This window comes from Rhinolophus hipposideros (assembly GCF_964194185.1).
Source record: "Rhinolophus hipposideros genome assembly, chromosome: 23".
Taxonomy (NCBI): Eukaryota; Metazoa; Chordata; class Mammalia; order Chiroptera; family Rhinolophidae; genus Rhinolophus; species Rhinolophus hipposideros.
Window position 1 is genome coordinate 26,679,908 of NC_138069.1, and position 27,608 is coordinate 26,707,515.

At 38.0% G+C, this 27,608-nt stretch overlaps 1 protein-coding gene across 3 annotated transcripts; it reads left to right on the forward strand.

Moving 5' to 3' along the window:
- Positions 1-27,249, forward strand: MRPL22 (mitochondrial ribosomal protein L22). Of its 3 annotated transcripts, XM_081035949.1 has the most exons (7): positions 1-63; positions 145-187; positions 8,099-8,234; positions 13,189-13,254; positions 14,047-14,124; positions 15,424-15,493; positions 22,571-27,249. In XM_081035949.1, the coding sequence occupies exons 1-7, from the start codon at positions 36-38 to the stop codon at positions 22,780-22,782; spliced, it is 633 nt and encodes a 210-aa protein (XP_080892075.1). In that variant the 5' UTR covers positions 1-35; the 3' UTR covers positions 22,783-27,249. The 3 variants fall into 3 exon arrangements, with proteins under 3 accessions (XP_080892075.1, XP_080892077.1, XP_080892076.1); XM_081035951.1 differs by lacking the exon at positions 145-187 and having other exon boundaries at positions 20-144; positions 22,571-25,586; XM_081035950.1 differs by lacking the exon at positions 145-187 and having other exon boundaries at positions 24-63; positions 22,571-25,586.
- The last annotated feature ends 359 nt before the right edge of the window (positions 27,250-27,608 follow it).

The window sequence follows — 27,608 nt, forward strand, 5'->3', positions numbered from 1 at the left end:
TGACCTCGGAGGCTTCCGTAGAGGGTGGGAGGAAGATGGCGGCAGGAATAGTGGAACGTTTGGGTAAGAGTTTCTTAATGATTAAAGGGCGGTAGAAGGGAGTGGAAGTGGGACTCTGAGTTGACGGCTTGTGTTATATTGCAGGTACGTTATGGATGCAGAATCTGAGGGGGAAGCTGGCCTTGGGGTAAGTCGCCTCGGCGTTAGAGAAGGGCCCAAGGCCGCCTTACCAGTCTGTCAGTCGCCAAGAGCCTGTGTGCCAGGCTCTGCTTTAGGCTCTGGGGCTATGGAGGTGCCAGCCAGCGTCTTTGCTTTGTCACCTTGTCATTCTGCCGCCGTATAGCATAGCCCTCAAGGGATCGGGATTACCTGTTACCCAAGGGAGATTGTAAATGTCTTTTCTGAACAGTCTCTTCGGATCTTTCGGAACGTGGTTAGATGCTCCCAGCCATATTGGAACGTCCAACTTTCCTAGTTACCTCTCTAGTTATTTGTTTACTCGAGCCGGGACTGTTATAGACGGCGCGGCTTACATCGGGCCTTGTATCACGTGCTTTATATGCGTTATATCATTCTCGTAACATCCTGTGCAGTATATATACTGCTATACCCTTTCCTTTCAGACAAGGAAATTGGAGCTCCAAAAAGTAAAATAACTTGCCTAAGGTCCCCCAGTTATAGGAAGTTGGAAGCTTTATACTCCTCTCAGAGCGTTCTTTGTCCGCAGGGCAAAACTGTTCTTTAAGGTTAAGGAATGCAGTTGAGTCAGGACTCGCAGGAAGCCTTTCCCCTTCTCCTTTTCATTGTCCCTCTTTTGCAGTACAGTGATCGATATTTGGGGATTGGTAATTTGATTGTAAATTTGCTGATCAGTGCATTTGTTAGCCTTTATTTGGTTTATACAGGTTTTAGAGACAGCTAAGTCATGTGTGGATCTACTTTTTAACTGTGTGATTTGGAGAAAGTTACTTACCTCTAAGTTTCAGTTCCCATATGACATGGAAGTATTATTACCTACCTGAGATTTTTTAAAATGAGGATTAAATGAGATAATATGAAGTATGTAATACAGTGTATGGCATGTAATAATCCCACCCTAAATTTTAGCTGCTCTTGCTGTTTTGTTATAAATTATTGAGTTGCCATTACTTTTAGCGCTGTCCTGGGTTCTTGGGTCAGGGGGATGATGAGGCGGGCTAAAGAAGAAAATAGTGGACACTGGCCCTTAGAATTTGTCTGCACTTTGCTTTCTTAGATTATCTTCTATCACTCCTCCCAGCCATGCTGCTTTACTTATTTTTTCTGAATATGTTGTGCGTTTACTTGACACTTGGCTTTTTCATGCTTGACCCTCACTTGCTGTCTATCACAGCAGTCCTACTGATTATTTAAAATCCTGTTCAGATGTTTCCCCTTCAGGAGGTTTTCTCAGCTCTCACTAAAAATGAAATAAATTTCTCCTTTTTTTGCATGTTTGCCTTGAATGGTGGCTTCACGTATATGTGTCTGTGAGCTTTTACTAGCTTATGTCCCTTGGACAGGTAGGGTCAGTTCTTGGTTTTTTTTGAGCTCCAACATAGAGTCTTGCACAAAGTGAGTATTTTGTTAATGTTTGTTGATTTAAAGTCCTGCACTGATTTATACTGGGAAGCTCTGAGCAAGTAACTTAAGCAGTTTGGCTTCAGTCTTTTCATCTTTATCATACAAGAGGGTTTGATTTTTTCTAGATAATCTCTAAGGCTCTTTCTAGTTCTGAAGTTATATAATGATAAGAATCCCTATTCTGGATTTTCTAATTGGAAATGATCATATTAAAACTAAGTAGAAAAGGTATAAATAATGCTCATGATAACTGTAAAATCTTAGAGATCATCTAATTCAGAGATTGGAAACTTTAATTACATACTCGTACAGCTGCCAGACACATAATAGAAATAAATGAACTAGGAGAAGCGGTCCATGTAAAATGAGAGAGTGGTAGGGCCTACGGCCATCTGTAGAGTGCAGTCCTCATATGAAGGCTTTTAATTGGGTTAAGGAAACAATGCTGCTGACCAAACAAAACTTTTCTGCAGGCTGTATTTGGTAGCAGGCTGGCAGTTTTCCAACTATTGAATTCTAAGTCTCCCATTTTACTGATGGATGCATTTGAGAAGTTTTGTGACTTACTAAAGGTTACAGAATTAATACATGGCAAACCTAGGAATAAACAAAAAAAATTCTCTGGCTTTCACTAGTGTTCTCTCACACCATGTGAGAGACAGAGTAATGGGCTCAGAAGAGATTTGTCTGGGGAGTTTTTTTGGGAAGAGGTGATTTAAGTTTCGAGTGAAGAATACATTTTGGTGGTTTAGAAATAGAAGGGCTAGTGTAAAAGTTTGAAGGTACTAGTGACTGAGATGTACATAGATTAAAATTCCCCACAAGAAAAAGTTGAAAATGTCATGCATTAGCAGTTTGGTGGAAAAATGACTCCTGCAGTGTGATGTATTTGAATAGACGGTGGGCTACAGAAGATAGAGCTGGTCTCTGCCAGGGACAGATATTGTCCCTTAACATTTTGCTTAACTTCTCTGAGGTTCAGTTTCCTCATTTCAAAAAAATGAGGATAATATTTACGTTCGAGGGTGGTTGTGAGAATTGAAAGAATCAATAGTAAAACGTCTGTTGTAGTGCCTGGTACTGTATAGGTGTAGTGATGGGGATGATAGCGTCATGACGTTCTTTCCAAGGAATCAGATTTTATGCTGGAACCAATCAGTAACCACTCAATACTCTTAAATGAGATTGCATATTTCATCTGTCAGCCCTACTTTTCTAGAACACTTGGCCAGAAGATAAGAAACTGAAACATAAATCAGCCTCCTTTTCTATTTAGTTAAGTCACTCTTAAGAGACTTTTCCAAAGTAAAGGGTAGAAATTATCTCTAATTTTGATTCATCTACACACACATGACTATGACTAGCGAGATTTGACAACCACATTGATTTTGTGCTCTTAATTGATGCTGACCCTGTCATCGGAAGGGTTGTGATTCCTTGCCTTTTAGGACAGTGGTTCTTAAATGTGTGTCACAAACCCCTTTGAGAGTATGAGGAAAGCCACAAAACATTTTCGCAGAAGAATGCATATCGCAGTCATAGCTTTGCTTGTAATTTTATAATCCTCAGTCTAGGAATCTCTGCACTGGGACATTACAACTAAATATAAGCACCTGTAATGGTAGCCATGCAATGAGTACACAGTAACGATTTCCAACGTAAGTACGTTGGAAAGCATGTTGGGCCGTGGCTCTTGTATTAATGGGTGAAATGATATTTCCCTCAATTTATTTTGAAAAATTTCAATCTTATAGGAAAGCTGAAAAAATATTACAGTGTCTCACAAGGCACAGGACAAACTTCTACAACAACGAATGTTAGTAGTGCAGAGGTTGAGAAATTCTGAGCATATTGCGGTCCAGAGTTGCTGGAATTTCACTTTCTTTGTTTGCTAAACTCTTGTTCTCTTGTTTGATTGTCGTTGGCTTTCACAAAGTAAGATTATATTGAGTTATGAGAATATACGTATCAATTCAAACCTTTATTTTAGATTTTAATTGAGACGAGAGGATGTTCTTGTATCTTTAAGATGTTATCAGAAGTAGATTTGAAATAAAGAATTCTTTTTACCTTCACGCATATAATAGAATGATACTCTCAAGGTTGAGCCTGAGGCCAGTATTATCTTCACTCAGGACTTGGGTATACCTTGTAGTGAATTTCAAAATGAACTTTGAGTAATAATAGGAAGTGTTTATTAGGAAGAGAGAACTTTGTCTTTCAAATTGTGACTTTAGAAAGTTTCAGACTCTGTTTTATCTGAATTAACTCTTAATCTTAAAATTTAGCATGTATCTATACTCTTTAATGTCTATGACTGTGGGTAGAATTTAAAACATAATGCTTAAACTTAATTCTCAAGTATTGGTAGATAGGAACACCAGAATAATGAGAGTAAGGGAATTGTTCATATGCTAGTTCCAGTGTACCATCCGCTTTTGGCGTGAGCTCTGGTAGCCTCACTTTACTGTGGGCCCTCCCCTGCCCCCCCCAGTGTGTGTGTTATGTGTACAAGCACGTTGTTGAGTTGGTTCACAGCTACCTTCACTCAATTTACAGAGATACAGTGAAGCTAAAGGGATTTGGGATTCCTAGTAAATGAAAGGCTGTTATCAGTGGTGACATTTGAATTTCAGAATGTTAAGTTTGATCCTAGATATCTTTCAGTGCTTCTTTTTTTTTTTTTTTTAACTTATATTGATTCTTTAGAATGTTAACAGTAAACTAGAGCTCTAGGCAACCTTAAAATTTAATGTTTGGAAAACAACAGCAATAACCCATGCCATCATTTTTTCTTTTTTTAATTATTGGGGAATATTGGGAAACTGTTTTTCCAGGATGTCAAGTTATTGTTCTCAATCTAGTTGTGGGGTGGTGGGGGTCACAGCTCAGCTCCAAGTCAGGTCATTGTTTTCAATCTAGTTGTGAAGGGTGCAGCTCACTGGCCCATGTGGGAATTGAACCAGTGACCTTGGTGTTTGAGCAGTGCGCTCTAACCACTGAGCAAACTGGCTGCCCACCTGCGGCTCAGCTCCAAGCTCAAGCCATTGCTTCTCAGTGGACCATGTGGGAATCGAATCAGCACCCTTGTTTGTAAGAGCTCGCTCTCTAATCTACTGAGCCATCCGGTCACCGGTCGCCCCTGCCATCACTTTTTGATTGCACCAACTTCCTTTTCTGGAGTTTGTTTTCTCAATGACCCTTCATAGGCTTTCTCACATAGAAAGGTGTCATAAAAGCCTCAAGTTTTGAAATAGTTTTATTTTCAGTTTTACCTTACGATTGCTTCATTTTTATCTTCTTTAATTTAGTCCAACAACTGGCCAGGAGAGGGCGTATAGGAACTTTGGATTTAATATACTGAATTAAGTACCCTCTTTGGAGTATTACATTAATTGAATTTGATTACAGTAATTTAGTATTTACTTGATAATTCATTTATGAACCATTTGAGCCCTGAAAGTTCTGTAGGTATTCAGAAAGCTTTGTCATTATTAATTCATAATGCATTTAATTTGTTAAGCATCATACTTAATTCATCGAATGTGTATTGAGGATTTGAGTGCAAGACACTGTGCTATATATGGCCGATTATGATATTGTGATTTATATGTCGTGACCAAATATATGTTTCTCATGTATATTTGATCTTCAGCTATAGTTCCCAGCTCCCCAAATCCTAGTATTTCCTGTGTTGAGAGTGACAAAGGTGTCTTTTGTTATGTTAATGAGGTTACTTTTGGAAAGCATCCATCTATGGTGGCCAATGGAACCAACCCTGTGATTAGAGGATTGGAAGTTTGGTCCCTCTTCCCTGCCCTGGAAGGGGAGAGAGGCTTGGCGATTGAATCAGTCTCCAGTGGCCACTGATTTAATCCTTTTTGCCTGTGTAATGAAGCCTCCATTAAAAACCCAAAAGGACAGGGTTTGGAGAGCTGCCAGGTTGGTGGACATGTGGAGATTTGGGGAGAATGGCACTCTCCGAGAGGGCATGGAATCTTGTGCCTTTTCCCCGTACTTTGCGCTGTGCATCTCTTCCGTTTGGCTGTTCCAGAGTTTTCTCCTTTTATAACAAACCGGTGACCTAGTAAAATGTTTCTGAGTTTTGTGAGTACTCTAGCAGATTAATCGAGTCTGAGGAGGGGATATTGAGAATCTGATTTACAGCCAGTTGGTCAGAAGTACAGATAACAATGTGGGCTTGTGACTGGTCCCTAAGTGCGGTGTGTGTGTGGGGCAGTCTTGTAAGTCTGAACCCTTAGAGTCTTTGGGTTCTGATGCTATTTCTGGATAGAGTACCCAAATTGCTTGGTGTTGTGTGGGAAACCCCTCTCCTCTCCACACATTGAAACTGGGCCCAGGAACCCAAAAGAGGGCTATAGAAGGCATGGGCCTCACCCTTAAGCCATCTTTCAGACCAGTTCGTATAGGAATGGTTTCACTGAAGAAGGATTAAGATAGAAGCCAAGGGGTTTGTGATTCTGTAACCATGCTGTCAGCGATGAGATTGCAGACAGAATTAAAGTTTGGAGAGACCATAGAGATTAGAGATGACATAGTCCAGTTCTTCTTTTCCTAGATAAAGAAACTGAGGTCCCAAGAGGTGACCAATGGTGTACCCAAAGTTAAGTACAACTTTGTAGAAACAGATGATCATGACTAGAAACATGAAAAGGTTTGACATTGTGTAATATAAAGTTTACAGTTCACAGGTTTTATTTTTTTGGAGAACAGAAGATATTAACTGTGCAGAGGGCCTAATTTAAAATTAGTACTAGCCATTTTTCATCTCCTACATGTTTATCATTTAGACACTGTAAGGTATGGCACATTAATTATTGATCTACCAACAGCAGAATGAAGTAGGTATTATTCTCCTTATTCTAATAGTAATAATATGTAAAACATATTAAGCCCTATTAAGTGTCAGGTATTTTACTTCCAGTATCTCATTAGAGCTTCTGAAGACGCCTGTGAGGTATTTACTATTATCACTCCATTTATTGATGAGAAAACAGATCTGGAAAGTTATGTGACTTAGCAAGGCCCTCACTTAGTAAATTAGAATTAGGATTTAGAGCCAGGTCTGCTTGACTCCATAGTCTCTTCCCTCATCTCCTGGCTTATAGTTTTATTAGGAAATCTTGCCCTCTAATATTATGTATCCTAGTTTTGTGCTTTGCATTTAAAACATTGGAACCGAATGTGGATGACAAAGGTACAGACGTTATCGGGCCCTGATCTTCATAATATGATGTAATGGTTACTTGAGATAGAGTAGGAGAAATGAGCCACTAGGAGAAGAATAGTTCATTCAGGAAATCATGAGGGAGGAGAAAACAATGTTAGGAAACATGTGACAGTATGAAAGCATGTGCCTTATTTAGGGAACAAAGAAGATGGTGGCCATAAGTAAGCTGAAAGGCCTGGTTGGGCTTAGATTATGAAAGGCCTTCTGTGTCTTGCCAAGGAGCTCAGACTCTGTATTTCAGGCAGTAGAGAACACCAAAGTTAGTTGTGTTATTTGGATATTTTGAGACGTATACAAAAGTAGACAATAGGATGAACCCTTATGAACACATCACCCAACCTCAACAATTATTAACACATGGCCAATCCTGTTTTATCAATAGCCCCTACTCTCCCCCCATCATATTTTGAAACAAATCCCAGATACTATGTTATTTCATCACTACGTATCTCATTGAAAAGTATCAAATATCCAGTTAATGTTCAAATTTCCAGTAGTTAAGTAGCTGTCATACTTTTGAAATAATAGTCCGCACATTGTAATTAGTTATTTGTCTTAAGTCTCTTTAATCTTTAGGTTCTTTATTCAGCTCTCTTTTTTGCCCCTTGTAGTTTATTTGTTGAAGAAAATGGCTTGTTTATCTTGTAGAGTTTTGTACAGCTTGGGTTTTGCAGAGTACATCCTCCTGATGTGCTTAGTATGTTCCCCCGTGTCTGTATTTCCTGTATTTAATCTTAGAGGCTTAATTGATTCAGGTTTAGTTTTTGTGGAAAGACAGCTTCATGGATGGTGAGTGGTACGTTCTATGATCAGGAGGTACATCATGCCAACTTTATCCATTAATTTCTTAGGGATTATAAAATGATGCTATTTGTCTTGCCTACTCAACAACTTTGAGGAATTCCACAGCTCAGGTCAGGTATCCATTATGTCCTCTTGAAATCTGTTTTAGGACTGGCCTGACTTATATTACAAAGTCATTATTTATTGGCCAGTCAGAGCAAGAGATCTTGGGTGAATATCTGTTTATTATTTGACTTATATGGGTTATTAACTTTTACTCTTCTTAGCCTTCGGTAACTAGCCCTTTGTGGTATTTTATGTAAAAGCAGTATGTATTAATGAATATGTCTAGAATGTTTACACTTGTGATCCTTAAATAGTTTCTGTCAAAATGGAGCTGATGTGGTTCAGAAGATACATAAAGATTCTGCAAAAAGATTCTAAGTGTCTGTTGTTTTACAGGCTTCTTTCATCTCACGGTGTTTTACCCCAGTCACACATCCACACCAGTGCTTCTCTTGACATTTTTCGAAAATGGGAGAAGAAGAATAAAATTGTTTATCCTCCACAGCTGCCTGGGGAACCTCGGAGACCAGCAGTAAGTTGGTGGTAGAACTACTTTTGCTAATGTACTCTCACTCTTTTGTGACTAGCAATGATTTACTATCCATGTTAAGAAAAGAAAAGTTATATAGCAATTTGCATGATCCTTTAATTGATAAAGAAAATGTACTAGATTTATCTTTTTGGCTGTTTAAAAAGATTGTATTTTTTGTACCTATTTGGTTTTTTTTTTTTTTTTTTCAGTTTTTAAGGTCATTTATTTATTTATTTATTTATTTATTTTTTAATTTTATTTTTACATCCCTCACACCGTGAACCCCCCTCCCCCCATCCACCACCACCCCGACCTCACACCGAGCCATCACATTATACACATAAAATTATGGTTGGCATTCATTAATGTCCAGCCTCTGGTGTACAATGCCATGACCAGGCATCCACAGCATCCCTGAGGTGGTCTCCCAAACAGGACACATGTCCATCGGACACCCAACAAAATCCCCAAACACTATTGAATAAGTTCCCCAAAGTAATTCTCAAAAAACCCTGAGGCCATCCTGTGGTCACCAGCCGCTCCCCAATCCCTTCACCCTTCCCCCCCATCCCCAACCCCCTCCCCCCCGCCCATCTAACAACTCTCGGTTTTTTGTGTCCCCAAATTTTGTACCTATTTGTTTGCCTTAACCTCCTGGGATGGGGGTCTTAACTCCCAACTCAGCTTCCTGTAACACTTCGAGACTTCCTGATTTCTGATTCCAGGAGGTTTGATAATGATTCTTGATAATGGAGAATGAGGAGTTGGCAAGAGTGACTTAAATCATTGGCCAATATTTAAATGGTATATGGTTTTCCAATGTTTTATATTTAAATATAGATACTTGGTTGTTTTGTAATTCACAAACCTTTGAACCTAAGGTTTGAATTTAATCAGATATATGTACTGGGTTTTATCTCTAGTTGCTCAGAATTATTTTGCCCTCTTCATACTGCTAGAGACTGCTCTCTCTAGTCTGAGATATAAGACTCATTTCCAGCTAAATGTGAATGTGCTGTGGAATACATTTACATCTGTTAAAAAGTTTAAGCAAGTAGTAATAGCATGAACAAGATGGAGACATTTGAATGCTTAAGAAAATAAACTGTGGTAAGTACTTTAGAAATGGAATTACTGTGTTAATTATAAATCATTCCGTTCAGCAAACATCGTTTAAAGACTTTTGGGATTTAAGGCGACTAGGTAATCAATACCATCCAAGTATTGTCACTTGCTTAGTTTTTGTATGAACTTGACAGCATACATTTCATTAAGATTCAAGTGCTGTCTAAGTATTGGTCTGAATTAGTATAGTTTTGTTTTTTTAGTTTGGGGGAGTTAATTTATTGATTTGAAGAGTTCACACCTGATTGGGAAATACGAGGAGAAAGATGCTAATAGTGTAAACAAACACATTTTTCACTTTCATATTTTATCATGCCATCAGAACTTAAGTTAGATTTGTAACAGAATCTATGCTATTGACTCCATGTTGTAATTAACTAAAATTTAGAAAAACTTACACATTTGTAAAATTATCATAAATAAAATATTTCTATAATGAATGAGCTTTCTTTTTTTTTTTTTTTACTTTTATTTATTTTAAGTGTTTTTCCAGGAGCCATCAGCTCCAAGTCAAGTAGTTGTTTCAATCTAGTTGAGTAGGGTGCAGCTCACAGTGGCCCATGTGGGGATCGAACCGGCAACCTTGTTGTTAAGAGCACTGCTCTCTAACCAACTGAGCTAACCAGCCGCCCCCAATGAGCTTTCTTTATTTCTTACTTGAGCTCTTTGAACTTAGATATTAATTGGAAATGAAATCATAACAATGAAATCATGAAATCAGTCCAGAATCTAAGAGCAAATTTTTTATTTTGTAGTACTAGTCTTTTTTGGATATTAAAACAAATGTACGCGAGATACATCCTAAATGTTAAAATTAAAATAGTTAACAGTTGGTCATCAGTTAACTTCAGCAAAGGAAGAATAATGCCAGTACAATCGTTTGTTATGTATTAATATTGTGTTTCCTGAAACTATTTTGATTAACTGTTTTGAATCATTAATACTCATTATTATACAAACACCTGTGTGAAGACATTTGGTTTGACTTTTAGGCACTTTGGCAAAATATAATTTAATTTTTTATTTGGCACAGATTTTGTTTGAGTGAGTAATCCTTTTGGGCACAAATTATGACTTTTGGAAAATACCTAAACAGTATTTGGTAAATTGACTTTGGTGTAGCACTTATACTATTATGACTGGACTATTAATGCCCTTCCTAAATACCTACCTTATTAACAAGGAATGATTTGCTCACCTGAGCATATAGTTCATACACTGTGCCATTGTGTGCAGTGTCCCTTACACTTGCCAATCTGCTAGCTGCCAGCATTTTAGAAATTACTTTTATGTCTAATTCAAAAGTGGGCCAGATAATATTTACCATTCTTTCATTCTGATCTTTCAACATTGGAATATGTAGTTAAACAAATAATAGTGAATGGAGTAGTGAGTGAATCTTACAGCAGTAAGTTAAAATGAGTGTCACCAATTTAGGCATGTTTTAGGCCTGTGATTTTTAAGACTACCTGCCTAATTTAGCTAGCACAAATTTCCAAACAATACCACTTCTTTTTCTTTTTTAATTAAAGTTTATTGGGGTGACAATTGTTAGTAAAGTTACATAGATTTCAGGTGTACAATTCTGTATTACATCATGTATAAATCCCATTGTGTGTTCACCACCCAGAGTCAGTTCTCCTTTCATCACCATGTATTTGATCAATACAGATTCTTATGTAGACTTGATCTTACCTGAGGCTTCGTCATGGTAAAGAAAATAAGCCAGAGAGAAATTAATAGTTTTTCTTCATAGTAGTGATGCTTTGTTAATTTGGGCTTGAGTTTACTTTTTGCAATATCTTTGAAGAAAGCTATTTCAAATAAAAGTGTAGTGAGACTATATCAAAACTGTTGGAATAACCATTTCTATAAGAGGCATATTTTAAACTTATGGATTAATTGAAGCATTGATAAAAAGTCATGCTTATACATAAGGCTCTAATTCCCATAAAGCTCTAATAAGGACTTTTATTCGGTGACACTATTTCATCGTTTGATTTATTATATGCATTGAAAAATAAATTAACTTCTTTAAAAGTTACTGGTTTAGATGTTTCATAATTTAGACTTCATTTGAATAACTATTTTGTGCCTCATGTCCTAACTTTACCTCATTTAAGATCTATAGGTTAGTTAATAGCAGTGACATTTAACCCAGGTCTTCTTCTGATCTACAACGTTACCATGTTATTTGTTATGATAGGCTTATTTACTAAAACTTTGTCTGGTTTATCTTCAGAAAGTGCCTTTAAACATTGCACCTGCCTAAAGTCAAACTTGAACTTTTTAGTTTTAGAAGAGGATGATTTTTTTTTAACAAAATTTGAAGATAATAATACAATTCAGGTTTAAAGGTAGCCTACCATGGGATACCAAAAATTGAAAGTTTTCTATATAAAATATTTTTCTGAGTATATTGATTTTTGCAGATTAATGTTATCAGTCATGGCAGTTCCTCTTTCCTCTCCTGTGCTCCCTAGGACACTTTATGCTGAAAATGTTATTAGACTGTTGCTACAGTTTTCAGTCTGTCAGCTTCTATTGCAACTGAAATGAAATCTGCTACATATTAACAGATGGCCACTTGAGAAAACTGTTATTTCTAAGGCATTTGAAAATTTCCTGCAGGAGTCAGAATGTTAGAAAATTCTGTGGTCTCCTTGATGTCGTTTGCTTTGACAAGTGCTTTTTAAATTTTTTTAAAGTGGCAGTATGTACTTAACTATAAGCTTTAGATGTTTCATAATTTAGACTTATTTTTACTTCATTTAAATAACTATTTTGTGCATTACATTCTAACTTAACTTTACCTCATTTATAGCATAGGTTAGTTAATAGCATATAGTAGTGGAAAGAATGTGAGTTTTAGAGTCTTAAGTGGAACTTTGAAGATACACCCAGAGATCGTATGAGGCACTTCACATACTTCCTGTATGACATTTTGCCTTCTAGCTTTGTCTCTCACAAGCTTTGTGGTCTTGGACAAGTCACTTGATTTCTCTGATTTTTCACTTTGTAAAATGTTTTCTCTCCCAACTCAAAGTTAGATCAAATGAAATAATGGGCTTGAAAATTCTTTGTGAACCATAAATTGTTTAATGGATGATTGAGTTACAGCTTAAATAGGATATACCTACCACAATAAATGGAAGATGATAAAAGCTAACATTTACTAAGATCTTTCTATGTGCTAGGCACTGTAAAGTGCTTTCTTTACATAGGTTATTTTTATTTAATCCTTATTGTAGTTTTAGGAGGTAGGTACTATTATCTTCATTTTAAAGAAGGAGAAATTTAGGCAGAGAGAGGTTAAATAGCTTGGGTTCTGTAGCTAGTAAGCGGTAGAGCTAGAACTTCAACTCTGGCAGTCTGATTCTAGAATCTATGCTCTTGACCAAACACTTAGAGTATTGGCTTTCCTATGAAAATAGTTATTTTGTCCATTTTGCCATTGTTTTTTCACTAACAGGAAACTATTTTTCTTGTTGTACCTTATTTTTTGTTTGTTTGTTTTTTTTTTAGCCAGCTAAATGTTTTTAAAATACTTTCATGTAAATCTTTTACTGTTCCTCTGGATAGAAATGTTGTACATATTGGCACAAACTAGGCAGTTTATAGTTTCTATTCCTCTCTTAGTAATCTTTTTAACATGATGAAACTTGGGAAAACAACAACTTTGTGTAGGGAAGAAATATGTCCAAATTTTAAATAATGTTTTTATTTCTTACAGCAGCATTTTCATTAGGAATAGCAACTAAAAACTTTTTATTAACAGTATGTGACTGTCATTTTGACATAAACTTACTTTTTTTTTTCTATTTTTAAGGAAATCTACCATTGTCGAAGACAAATTAAGTATAGCAAGGACAAAATGTGGTATTTGGCAAAATTGGTAAGCTAAAAAGACTACTACCATATAATACTTAGGAAAGGAAGCCATGAATTTCCGCCCAGGATTTGAAAAATAAAAAAAAATTTGCCCCGATTTCTCTAAAATGTGAGGAATATAATTACATATTCAGACAATTGATAGGTAATCCAAAAATGATTGCTAAGAGATGGGTGACTTTGCTTCATTTTTTTACTTTTCTTCTGAGAAACAAAGTCACATTGGATTCATAGATTTTAGAACAAAGGCACCAGGAATCTGGCTATAACCAGAGAATCCAGAAAACAAGCTTACTCACCTGTAAAAGTTGATTCAACCCGTTTCCGAACTGTTGCTTTCTAAGTTTTTCTGTGGAAAATGAAATTTAGGTATGAGAGGAGATCAAAGCAGCAAGTATACATGTGATGCCCTTACCCTGTAGGAGAAAGGGATGCTTTTAGCGCCTCATGTGGTCCTTGCCAACTCATGACCTCTTTCTGTCATGTCTGCTCTCTCTTTTAATATTAAAGAACATATCAGCAGCTGAGGCTTTATGATTAACATGTTTAAGATTTGGCTTAAAGAGGGTGGCGTCCTTTCTCAAACTTGTTTTCTTTTGCCTGCCTTTCGTGAGCTGTTTTAATTTTTAATTATTGAAAAACTTTTCCTAGTTTTGTTGAGATATAATTGACATATAATTAGCTACTTTTAGAAGTTACTTGGATTATGTAAGACTTTTGCTTTTCATTTAAAAGGAATCATTGACTTTGTAACTAACTTGTTTATTTTCTCTTGTTTGTCACCCTTTAATTCTAGATACGAGGAATGTCTATTGACCAGGCTTTGGCTCAGTTGGAATTCAGTGACAAAAAAGGGGCCCAGATAATTAAAGAGGTAAACTGAGATTTTTGGGGAGAGGTGCATAACTATCTTGCAGGTGTTAGTAAGCTCAGCGTAAATCCTGAATTTTCTGATGTAAATTCATAGCTTTTGTAATACAGACTTAGGACACTCAGTTTCATTAGTGCGCTTGTATGTTAGGAATGTTGTGTGTTTTAAACATTTTTTTCCCCTGAGATGCTTTTATTTGCATTAGACATTTTTATTTTACTGTCTGTGAAGTGATAAATCTATTTTTAATGATTAGGTCTTGAGAGCTTATGATTTTACAACTAATTGAGTGGAAAGAGCATTGGGCTGGGACTCAGGAGACTTGGAATCTAGTCCCGTCTCTGATAGAAACTCAAAAGTTTCTATCGTGACTTTTGGCAAGACACTTAATCAGTCTGGTCTCATTTTTCTTATCTGTAAACCAGGTGGGATTTGGATTAGATTCTCCTTAACGGCCCAGCTGTAAATGTAGCTGATTCACTGAGTGCAAATGTGCTAATGATAACCGCACTGATTCTGGTTACAGAAAGCCAGATTGAGAACATCTAGGGGTATCAGCATTATTTCCTGGACTTCAGTTAACTCTCTCACCTAAGGTCAGATCTGTTCTTTTCAGTTTAGTAGTTGAATAGTTGAGATTGATGGATTCAGACTCCTAAGAGGGTCCATTGTAATGCCTGTATTTAATTCAGTTCAGAATGCATTTACTAAGCATCTGTGTGTACCGGCCTTGTACTGTCTTCTTTATCTTTAAAAGAGTGAAAGATCTGGTTTCTCTTATTTCTGACAATTGTCCTGTTTTAAAAATTGTGTTCTGGAGGAAGTTAACCTAATTCAAAAGGTCTATGGAGTTCAAATTTAATAATTCTAAAGGAAATTTTCAAGTATGATTTTTCTCTACTTGTCTGATGTTGTTAATGGTTACTTTGGATCGAAGGTTTAAGAATTTTCAATAAGATTTAACTCTTGAGCTTCTTGAACTTTTGGCGAGTCTCAGACTCAAAGACACAATACTCATTACCAAGGGTACTGCTACAAGGGCTGCTATCTCCCCCTTCACAGCTCACACCTTCCATTTAAAACAGCAGAATGGACTGTGTTCCTAGCATTTGCAGTCTGAGGAAGGAAGTACCCCTTTTCCTTAGTACTGTTATCATTTGATGTTTTCTTTTTAAAATTGACTATAAAATGGAGATGTGATTAACAGTCATTATAGAGATAACAACAATAGATGAGAAATTTAATTTCATTTTAGTTCAGAGTCAGCCATCTGAATGAATGCCTTTCTTTTCCTTGTTTAAGATTCTTTTAGAAGCACAAGATATGGCAGTGAGAGACCACAATGTGGAATTTAGATCCAATTTATATGTAGGTAAGATCTTTTATATTTTTAGCATTGGAAAATGTCTTCTAATAGTGATGTGAAGTTCTTTATCTAACAGCGTTGATATCTGATTACTTAGGACTGGGTTTGCCAGTGAAAATTGCTAGTAATAGCTTATTCCTTAGCCTTCAGCATACTAATGTTAATCTGTGTAAATGGTAATAACTTGACTGCTTTACTGTTACCTGTTCTCTAATGAGACTGAGATCATGAAACCTATTGGCAATAATTTTTGAATAATGGATACCAAGATGGTACATAGAGTGGTCCTTTAATTATAATAAAACTAAGAAAGAACATACTGGTTTTGTTTTTTTTTAAACTATCTTTGTCTTTTTTTTTTTTTAATTGGGGAATATTGGGGAACAGTGTGTTTTTTCAGGGCCCATCAGCTTCAAGTCAAGTCATTGTCCTTCAATCTAGTTGTGGAGGGCGCAGCTCAGCTCCAAGTCCAGTCACCATTTTTAGTCTTAGTTGGAGGGGGTACAGCCCACCATCCCATGTGGGAATTGAACCGGCAACCTTGTTGTTAAGAGCTTGCATTCTAACCAACTGAGCAATTCGGCCGCCCATTGTTGTTGTTTTTGTTTTCGTTTTTGTTTTTAATATGACTGATTTTTTCTTTTTAAAGATTTTTTTATTGGGGAAGGGGAACAGGACTTTATTGGGGAACAGTGTGTACTTCCAGGACTTTTTTTCCAAGTCAAGTTGTTGTCCTTTCAATCTTAGTTGTGGAGGGTGCTGTTCAGCTTCAAGTTGTTGTCCTTTCAGTCTTAGTTGTGGAGGGCGCAGCTCAGCTGCAGATCCAGTTGCCGTTTTTCTAGTTGCAGGGGGCACAGTCCACCATCCCTTGTGGGAGTCGAACCGGCAACCTTGTGGTTGAAAGGACGCATTCCAACCAACTGAGCCATCCAGGAGCTTAGGGCAGCTCAGCTCAAGGTGCCGTGTTCAATTTTAGTTGCAGGGGGCACTACCCACCATCCCTTGCGGGAGTCGAGAAATTGAACTGGCATCCGTGTGGTTGAGAGCTCACTGGCCCATGTGGGAATCCAACCGGCAGCCTTCGGAGTTAGGAGCATGGAGCTCTAACCGTCTGAGCCACCGGGCCGGCCCATGACTGACTTTTTTAAATAAATGAATTCTTTGTCAACCCTACGGAGGTAAATAAAGGATCATGGGTGGACTTAAAAAAAATCTTTATTTATAATGTGCCAAGCCAGGTGCCTAATCCATAAAGCTGTTCTATCATTTAATCTTCCAATTACCAGATTGGAAAATCTGCTGAATTATAAATGCCAAGGGGGTTTGGAGGGCTTAGATGACCCAGATGTATTTGTATCCCTTTGGTATTAGACCCTGAAGCATTACCTTGGGTTTTGTTTGCCTATTCCACATCAAGTTAAACTAATATAAGTGAAAATGCTTTGGGAAGCATTTGCACAAAATGGAAGGGATTTTTGTGTAGCGTACCTTCACACAGTTCTTTTTCCAGAAAGAGACCGACGTTTATTACAAAGCTCTCGCCCCCTCCCAACCCCACAGTAAAGTGGAGCAGTAGTTGGAGTTAATGTTTGCCTCTCACTTCAGCAATAATTACTCGTAACCTCAGCAGTTTTGTAATCCAACAAAGACGTTGCTGTCAAAGCAAAAATTTCTCCCTCTGCCAAACCTACATAAGAAGAACTGTTTTATCTAAAGATATTTTAAATTCAAGATAATGGAGAACTGCTTCTCGCCAAATAGAGAAAAACAGGCTGAATCATTATGGGGGAAATTAGTTGTGCCTTATAATTTTTCACAATTAGAGTGAAAAAAAATCATCTAAATTCCACTTTGTCACATAACCTGAGCCCTACTGGATATATGTATTCTGTCTGGTTAAGTTAAAATCTCACCTGGAATTGATGCTGTGACCATACCTACTTCTGAAATTCAAAGGAGTTAAGATTTTCAATTGGAATATCTTATTTTAAAGCTGAATTATGTATAACTAAATATATTGTGGTACATGCTAAGATGTAGAGGGAAATCACCACGACAACTCAGAAGATGCAGGGCCACAGTTCATCAGGAGTATTGTCTTTTGGGAGTAGCATGACTAGATAATGCTGGGAAGGCCCAGAATCATTGGAAGAGGTGAAATGGATGGAGATCAAGAACATTTGCTTAAAACTTCTTGGTGACCCTTCCTGCTCTGTGACTGAATATCAAATCAAGTTTCATTTTATTCAGTGTCGTAGGAGTGTGAGCTTCTTAGCTAATAGGCAACAGTTTGTAATGGAATTCGGGTACCAATGAAATAGAATTTGTCTTTAAATCCGTTTTGGTAATTATAGTAGAGAGAGATAGAGTGAGGAGCTTTAATCCTGTCCTCCCAAATGAATGAGCAAAGTCCAGTGTTGCCATTAAGGAAAAATAAACTCAACTAATCCTACGTGTATGTGAATGGGCCTTTAATTCACTGGTCTCTTTATGCACGTTTCTGCTGAAAAATACCTGCCCCACCTGCACCCTCTTTTTATCTAGTTCCGTGTACAAATCTTTTTTTTTTAATTAAAGTTTATTGGGGTGACAATTGTTAGTAACGTTACATAGATTTCAGGTGTACAATTCTGTAATACATTATGTATATCTCACATTGTGTGTCCACCACCCAGAGTCAATTCTGTTTCCGTCACCATATATTAGACCCCGTTTACCCTCTTCTAGAGCCACCCCTGCCAAATCTCTTTTCTTAAATAGGGCTGATAGTTAGATTTGTCTTAAGATTTTAAAAAACTCAGTTGTTAACTATTTTGTTGCCTGATTCCATTATGGATGAAAAAAGAGATGAGTAAGCTCAGGAAGATGAAGTATCTTACCATGACACATCAGACATTTTATCCTTGTGTTTGCCAAACTTCCCAGATAAGAATCATCTGAGGTTCTTATTAAAAATACAGATTCCCAGGCCTCCCCACAGACTCACTGGATTGGAAACTCCAGGAGAGAGGCCTGGGTAAGTACCCTAAGTGATTCTTACTTATAAAATGTGGGACACTGATTTATCTTACTGTATTCTTAGAAAATGCCTAGACATTTCATTCCATAGACTTCTTTTGGAGTTTTGAAAGACTAGCTACTTGTTGGCTACCATTTCAGCTCAGCAATGGTTCTTTCAGTCCCCTGAAATAAGTAAGTCAAGGCATTTTAAGGGAAGTGCATTTTGGTAGCATATGTTCTCATTATATGGTAATTCCTTCAAATGCTGTCATCTGTCTAAAGCTAATATCTGGTGTTGCATGACTACAGACTTTGAAAATTCATTTCCTTTTCAAACTTATAATGATGACTAATGACACTCTGAGTAGCCTTAACAAGTGGACACGGACTAATAAAATGTCACTGCTTAGTGATTCATGGCATCTAAAGTGATTCACTTCAGAGAAAGTGATCAACTGCACATCAAGTATTCTGGGCTCAGCGACGAAGTGGGGAGGGGGGTTTCTAATGTTGAAATGTCAAGGTTCTCATTTCCCTCAATGCTAGTACTAGGAAATACTGACAGTGTTTTAAACACCTGGTACCCATTGAGCATTATCTTTAGAAGAGCATTATCTTTGGCACTGTCTTTAGAAGGTTGTTCCTTTTTGAGATGTCTTAATATTTTTTCTTTCATTCAAAAAGTATTCGAGTACCTCCATTGTGCATACCGCCTACACAGTCAGGTGGTGGTGTATCTTTTGTCGCAATTTAAAACACTTAGTACACTTAGTTTTGTTCTTTGGCAGAAATAGCCCTTTGGAAGTATACATAAATTATTCTTCTGAGTTGAAACAAAACCATGTGACACTATTAGTATTATATGTTCTTGGAAAACTTTGAAACTTATTTTAGAATTTGAGCATATTTACCAGAGATGTCTGCATTGCAAATATGATATTAATTAGCCGAGGCTGTGTTTCAAAATCATTTCTGTTCCTTGTGGAGCATGAACTTCTGTGGCAATACAAAAAGAGTAGAAGTTTGGTTGAGGAAGTGACTTTCCAGGAGAAACATGAATACATACACCAGGTAGCAAGCATATGGTTTGGGACCAAAGAGAATAATAGATAAATGGTATTGTTGGAGTAGTGAAAAAGAAGTCAGTATGGGTTATAATAGTCATGGATATTTTTTAGAAAAATTCGACTTTTGAAGATAGGCTTTTGGGGATCTGAGAGTGTTCGGGAGAAACGAAGATTGTCAAAGTGAGGTAACCACATACGCAACGGCACGTAGCTTAGACTGAGCACTAGTTGTGTGATACGATGAGTAAAATAATGTAAAGGAGGTAGAAGGTTGACCTACAACAGGTAGAATTGAGAGGGTAGCTGGGGTCTAAATTCCAGAGGGCTGAACGTGGCAGTGTGTGGCATTTGGTTATAACTGTATCAAAGAGGAACCACAGGAAGTTTTTGGTTAAGAGCTCTATGTTATTAAGGCAATGATTTAAGACTATTAACTGTGGGTGTTGGTTTTGAAATGTGCTATGGGGCCTCTAGGGGTGGGGCCTGGGGCAAACAGGAGGGCTCCTTGAGATCTTGGTCACTGCTGTGTCCTCGGAGCCCAGGACAGGGCCTGGTACCTGGTAAGAACTCAGAAGTATTTGTTGGGTGAATGAAGGGCACAGTTTGGAATCTCTCTCTTTTTCAATTGGAACTGATCCACATGACAGTGGGCTTCACATATTGTTTCGTTTTAATTGAAATGGTTCCATACTAATGCAGTTTGAAAACCCTAATAATGGAAGAGAGACCGGAAGAGGGGAGACCAGAAATCAATGCGGAATCTATACTCTAAGTCCTGACTTCACTCAGACCTCAGAGTGGCTGAGTTACGATTCCCACTATAGTGTGTTAAAGAATCCTGGTGTTTCAGAAAGATTAATGTTTTTGTTTTGACATGAAAAAAGGATGGCATTATGTGCCCTAAAGCTTGGCAGATGATATTTTATGGCTTGAGGATGAAATGGTGACTGGCATTTAGCGGGTATTGAGCATCTATTCTTACGTGTTTTGGGGAAGATGGAAGGAAAATGGTAGTTAACATAGACCCTGATCGTGCTGATCACTGTGTGTTGACAGATTATGTAGTGCTGCACAGATAGTGTTGATGGTTGATGCTTCCTTCCCTGGAGTAGTGCTTCTCATCCTCAGAGTATTTGGAAATCGGTGCTCAGCGTGGGTAGAATAGCAGTTGTGGATAGGAGCAGCCATCCTGTTTGTAAAATGCTTTTTAGAAGTTTTCTAAACCCTTCCCAGCATCACTGTTCTTATTTGATGGGTTCTTCCTGACAAGTTCATCCAGAAACTGGGCGGCACTTCATTATAAAGTGATTTGTGTCATGCTGCTTTCTCTTTGGAAATTCTTTTAAAAAAATTTTTTTTTATTGAGGTATAATTGACATACAACATTCTATTAGTTTCAGGGGTACAACGTGATTTATTATTTGTATATATTGTGAAATGTTCACAATTAAGTCTAGTTATCATCCATCACTACACATACTTACAGAATGTTTTTTCATGTGATGAGAACTTTTAAGATCTACTTGCTTAGCAACTTTCAAATATACAATACAGTATTACTAACTGCCCTTGCCATGCTGTCCATTACATCCCCATGACGTATTTATTTTATAACTGGAAGCTTGTACCTTTTGACCACCTTTACCCATTTTGCCCCCCTACCCCTCCACTTTTGGAAATTCTTACACTCATTTCTTTAGCACCCAGCAGATGAAGTTGATGCGAGGGCAGTAGTTCTCTCCTTATCTCACTGAGACCCGAGGCAGTTTTCTGAATCACTTTATCCTTAGCTTTCTCTATGGCAAAGCTTGGATGCTCCTGCTCAAACCCATTCATGAGACGATTGTAGTTAGATCGTTGTCAAACACATACTTTGATATTGTTCCTACATTTTTAAAGTTATGTACAGTAAGAATATAAATACTGTGATATTGAATATTGAAGTGGCTTAATTTGTTGTCTATAGATTTTACCTTTTTAAAAGGCCTATTAAATTGACTAAAATAGTAACTGATGAAATAAATTCAGAAAATAGTAGAAGGTGGTTAGTACTCTGATTTACTGTGGGTGAACAGATTACTTATGTAATATTTAAAAGATTTCTTCAAAGTTTACAGGGTCCATCTTTGCCATGCAGAATGGGGGATGGGAGGGGAGGGGGCTGTTGTGATATGGGAGTTTCTAAAACTGAATCAGAATTATTTCGGGGGGCACGGAGGTGGTGGTATTTGGTCAGGATGTAATGTCCAAGGCCACCCCGAATATTCTAAATTGGAATCTCCAGAGATGGCGTCTCAGCAGCAGCCTTTAGGTTAGTGTGATGTAGCTTTCCCCAGGACCAGCATTTGGGAACCATTGGTTCCAGGGGTTTCTCATCAAATTAGAATAAAATCAGAACTCCTCGCCTCAACCTGCAGGGCTCTACATAATCTTGCCTTCATCTCTGATCTTTTTCCCATGTTTGTACCACTCTTGGCCTTACTGACCGTGTTTCAGCAGGCTGGTCTTCTTTCTGTTCCTAACACAAGCCAAGGACATTCCCACCATCGGGCCTTTTCATGTGCTGTTCCATCTGCCCGGAACACCTCGGCCCTAGATGTTTGCGTGGATGATTCATTCTGGTCTTAGATCAAATGTCTCTTCCTCCTGACAACCCCCCAATCTGAAGTTGCCTTCCAACACCCCATCAATCTCTGTCGTTTCAATGTTTCATTCATAGCTCCTGTCACTAACTGAAATGATCATATTTATTTTCTGTCTTCTCTAAAATGTGCGCTGCAGAGACAGGGCCCTTGCTAGTCTGTTCACTCTGGTGTCTCCAACTCCTAGAAGAGAGCCTGGTCCTTAGTAAGTACTCAGGAGGTACTTGTTTTGAGACAAACCTGCTCTGGCCAACCAGCAAGCTCATGTAGGCTTAGGATCCAGTTGAAGGAAGGGCAGAAACTGCTCAACTGATTGCGCTGCAGTCTTGTGGATACAATCATTTCCTATAATTCTGTTTTTCTTCCTTGTCTAGCTGAGTCTACGTCAGGGCGAGGCCAGTACCTGAAACGCATTCGATACCACGGCAGAGGGCGCTTTGGGATCATGGAGAAGGTTTACTGCCATTATTTTGTGAAGTTGGTGGAAGGCCCTCCACCTCCACAGGAGGCACCAAAGACAGCGGTCACCCATGCCAAAGAGTATATCCAGGAGCTTCGAAACCGGACCATCATTCACACGCTATGATGGGGAATTCAGACTCCACAGTGTATATAGTTTGCCATTTATGTCCTAAAAACAGATAGCAATTAAAGACAGATGCTTTTTATGATTTGTCATTGAGTTATTGAAGTGACGAAGTATAACTGCTAGTTTTACGAGTATGAGTATTTATAAGGTTGTCCTTCTCTCTTGAGCTTCTGGGAATGTTTTATGCACTTGCAACTTGGGACGGAAAATCAGCTTTAAACATAGTAACAGATTATAATTCAGAAGGCTTTTTTGAATACCTTTTGAAGGAAATATTAACTTTCCTGCTGGTGGAAATTTTGATATTGGACTTGAGTAGAATGTTACAGGATAAGAAAGCTTGTCCTTATTTCACTTGATTTTCTGTTGGGAATAGGGGAGGGGATGGTGGAAGTGAGCATAACTGCATGTTGTTTCATTGCAATATTTTAGGGCATTCTGTGATTCTGTTTTCCCTTCTACTGTTGGTACAGGCCAAGGGTGAGGGATTGTATTTTCCTTTACTGTTTTAGCAGTAACTTGAAATTATAGGAGTTTATTGGATATATTAATCTAAAACTCCAAAAACCCTTTGACTCAAAGTTTTCTTGTAGTCTTGTAATGCAGACTGTTTCTATGTCTCCTTCTAACAATGCTTTCTGTTGCTTGGATATTTTGTTTAGGATGATTCGTTTTTCAGAGTGAATTCGGTTGCGGAGAGAGGAATTGAACCAGTCTCAGCGTTGCATTCTAAAAGGAGGCAGTAGGTGGCACTCACTCACTCTTGTTAGCAGAAAATTGTTAGTATTAAATTAGTGTTCAGCTCTACCAGGCTCTGCCTGATACACTTGTGTTCACTGACAAGAAGCACTCTGTCCATGGCCCTAGTCCAATGTTTCTCAGACTTTTACATGCAGAGGGAGAATCTGGGTGCTTGCTTGTTAGTGCAGACTTCTGAGTCTTGCCCCAGTGATTCTGATTCACTAGGTCTTGTTCCAGAAATCTGTTTTAAGCAAGCACTTCCAGATGATTCTGTTGTAGGGGACCATACTTCGAGAACAGTCTTCTAGTCAAATGAAGAATGTTGTTTTAGTGCCATGTTTTAAGGCGGCATTAACAATAGGTACTATTCACTGGAACCTCATTATTTGCCAAGCTCTGTGCTAGTATTATTTTACATTACTCTTCACAACATCCTACAAACGTAGGTGTTATTTTGCCACTTTCTAAAGGAAGAAACTGAAGCACACAGAATTTGAATAACTATCTCAGCATCACAGAGCTTCTAAATATTGGAGCTATTATTTAAGCTAGGTTTCTCAAGTACTGGTTCTGTGCCTCTCCAGTGAACTGAATGTGTAGATAAAAAGGCAAAGGGCTCAGTGGAATAAGCCACTGACATTTAGGACAGACTCATGCTGCAGCCCTCAGCTGTTGTCGCATGGAATCATGGACCAATTATGATCATGAGTGGTAACGGCGACCTGCGCTCTAGTGCTGGTGTACTCAGTAAGCGGAAGGAAGACCGAGCAGGTCCTTTTCCTCCCTCTCCTCCATTTCATCCATGTGTAAAATAAGAGGCTCAGTGTTCTTCAGAATCACTTGAAGAACTTGTTAAAAAATGCAAATTCCTGGGCCCTACTCTCAGACTAAGTGAATCAGAATCCGGTGTGGGAGACCAGAGGCCTTGCACTTTTAACAAACGCCCCAGCCCTGTGTGTGCTGGGGAATCACCAGTCTAGTGAGTCTCTCTGCTCTCTTGGTGCAGATGGTCCATGAACCTTCGCCTTGGAGTTTTGACTTGCTTGGGTGTTACTAAAATGAGCCAGGTAGTGATGTGGACTCCATAACTATAAATTATGTAACTGAAGGTACAGTTTCAATCAGGCTGGTAAAGCTATTCTGACAAAGTTAGGGGCAAAACAGACCCTGGATTCTAATGAAGAAATTTTGCTTGGGATCTGTCTTAAGCCCTCTTTTGGAACTGCTGGTGTGTTAAAAAGTGTAATAATAGTTAACACGTAGCAGTATATCCATAACTGTTTTAAGCACTTTATTTACATTATCTCAATTAATGAATCTTTACCACTGTGACTGGTGCAGAGTATATCTGGTTAGTGTCCATGGCTGGGTGACACACACGAACATTTTGGCTCCCACTTTTGAAGTTTAATTTTATGTGTTCAGAAACTAATGTCTTTATTCTTTAATGGCAATTTCTGAATGCTTGTAATTCCTTCTTTGCTTGTCAGAGAATTATGATTGACTTAAACTTTTTTTGTTGGAGTGAAGCACCTTCAGAAAGTACACCAACCACAAGTATATGGCTCAATAACGGATGAACTGGTGAACATGTCCAAGTCGCCAGCTGCAGAAATAGAACATGACAACCTCCTGAAGTCCCCTTCATGCCCTCACCCACTCACTGCCCACCTCTTTACCCCAAACAACCATTATCCTGACTTTTAACATATGATAGATTGTTTGAAAAAATGGTTAGCTTTTGTTTTTTTCTACTCAGTTTATTTGTCAACCATTATATGCCTGGAGCTGAGGCTATAGGCAGTGAAAGAGGAAACTGTCCCAGCCCCGTGGAGTTAACACACTGATGGGGAAGAGACGATAAATCAGTAATTGCAAATGTTTACTGTGCTGAATGTTATGAAAGTGGTGGGCCAGGGCTCTGGGAGCAGACATCAGGGTGCCCTGAAAAGTAAGTATGGCTCTTTTGGGGGAAAGTTTATTTCCTTAAAGAGATGGAATGAGGGGAAAGGGTAAAAATGACAAATGTCATATGGATTAGTAAAGAGTTGTGTTACCAGAATGCCAACTTGGGTTTTGTTTTTAACATTAGGACCATTTCATCCTTCCACAAGTTACGATGTGTGTAGGATGTGTGATGCAGATGGGAGATGTACTGTTTTTGGAGCTGACTCTGATTTACCGAACTTTATAAGGTTCCTGCTAAGCCCAAGGGGAAAGGCATGTGAAGTATACTGCAAAAACCTAAAACAAAATGGACGTGTTTTTCTGTAAGTGATAAAAAAATTAGATTTTTTGCCATGCATTTCATTTTAATACAGAGGTTGGAATAACAATTTTAGTTAATTAAGCTGGGCTCATCACACGTGTAGGTTTAAAATGGGAAATGATTTTGGAATAGGTGGACTTCCAGACAGATTCCAAAGCAGGAGAGAATTGCATAGGTGATATTATTAACACTTCTAGGAATGGGCATCTTTTCTTAAGCCCCTGTCTCTGAAGTAGCTGTCTAGGGTCACATCTCTATATGAGAGAGATGTTTAACCTTTCTTCTTAAGTCATACCAGTATATTGTGGACTCTGTTAATACGTAACTTAGGGTGTATTTGCTATGGTATCACAAATACGTTAAATGAGAGAGAGGAAATATTGTAAGTGAATCATACTGTGCACTGAAAATATTTTTTATGTTTGTCCAATAGAAACTTGAATGAATTATTTTCACTTATGGTTCAAGGAGACTCATAAAAATTCCACTCTGGAAAGTAAGGGATGACAGTATTAATATCAAACAAAGTGGAATTTAAGGAAAAGACATTAAATGACCTTAAACGAGTTGTTAAGTGCACATATGGAGGAACACATTCTGCAGTCAATTTGAGAAAATTTCTAAAGCTGAAGGTCATCTATAAGTTCCAAGTATCCATAGTTGACCCCAGGGTAAGAAATTCTGATTTAAATTTATCTGTTTTCTCTCTCTCCCTGTATCCATGTTGTTTGCAATATGACTTTGAAGCTCCTCTTATTAAGGGGTAGAGTCCATTTCAACTTCTTGAATTTGGGCTGACTTTGTGACTTCTTTAGTCTACAGAATGTGGCAGAAATGACAGTTCGCAGGTTTTCAGGCTAGGCCATGCTTGCTTCCTCTTGGACCTCTGCTTCTACCATGTAAATAGCCTAGGCTAACATGCTGGAGGATGAGAGACCATATGGAAGAGAGCTGTGCGCCCCCAGCTTACAGCCAGCCAACCACTGAACATGTGAGCAAGCCCAGCCTACAGCAGCACAGCTGCCTACCCAACCAAAAACGGACTACAGAAGCATGAATGAGCTCCGTTGAGATTGTACAAGCCACCACAAACTGACCTCATAGACTCGTGCAGAATAAGTTCTTATTGTTAAAGCCACTGAGATTCGAGGTGGTTTTCGACATAATAGCTGTGATAAATATTTCAAACTGTAATTTACAGATTTATCCTTTTCAAATGGCTGTAAGAATCTGTAAGCTTGATTCTAGGCTCATCAAAGAGACCTCAGTAAGATTCTCGCAAATTAGAATTATACAGACCACTTTTTAAAATTACACTGCCCTAAAACCAAAAATTTGTTCTTAAATTTACATCATATACTTGAGAATACAACACTCCTAACTCTTGGTTCTTTGAAAAAAAAAAAAATCATTGCATGGACAGATCCTGTAAGTCCAATCAAGAAAGACAAATGAAAAATATTACGTATGAGAAAAGGACATAAAACACAGAGAGAAAATGAAGAATCCTATGTAGGACTGTGCTGGATCATTCTATTGCCCACTTGGTTGACCTGGAACTACATTTCCCAGAATCCCTGTCTTTGTATGGTTCTGCATTAGAATTGGCCAAAAGATGAACTTGAGTAGTATTTGGGAGTTGGAAGTGATGCTCTTGCAATCATTTGGGCATCCTATTAATTATCACAGTGATGTCTCAGTCTAAGACCCCACACTAACACAGCAAGCTTCCCATTCCAACATCTTGTAAGACTAATTTAAGCCAAAGGTAATTAAAAAAGAATATTAGATAGCTCAAAGAATGTCCAAGTGG

Excerpts from the sequence above, each read along its gene's own strand:
- MRPL22 (XM_081035949.1), top strand. The coding sequence starts at position 36 with ATGGCGGCAGGAATAGTGGAACGTTTGG. Across the intron at positions 64-144 it reads AGGAATAGTGGAACGTTTGG|GTACGTTATGGATGCAGAAT; the intron begins GTAAGAGTTTCT and ends GTTATATTGCAG. Across the intron at positions 13,255-14,046 it reads TGTGGTATTTGGCAAAATTG|ATACGAGGAATGTCTATTGA; the intron begins GTAAGCTAAAAA and ends CTTTAATTCTAG.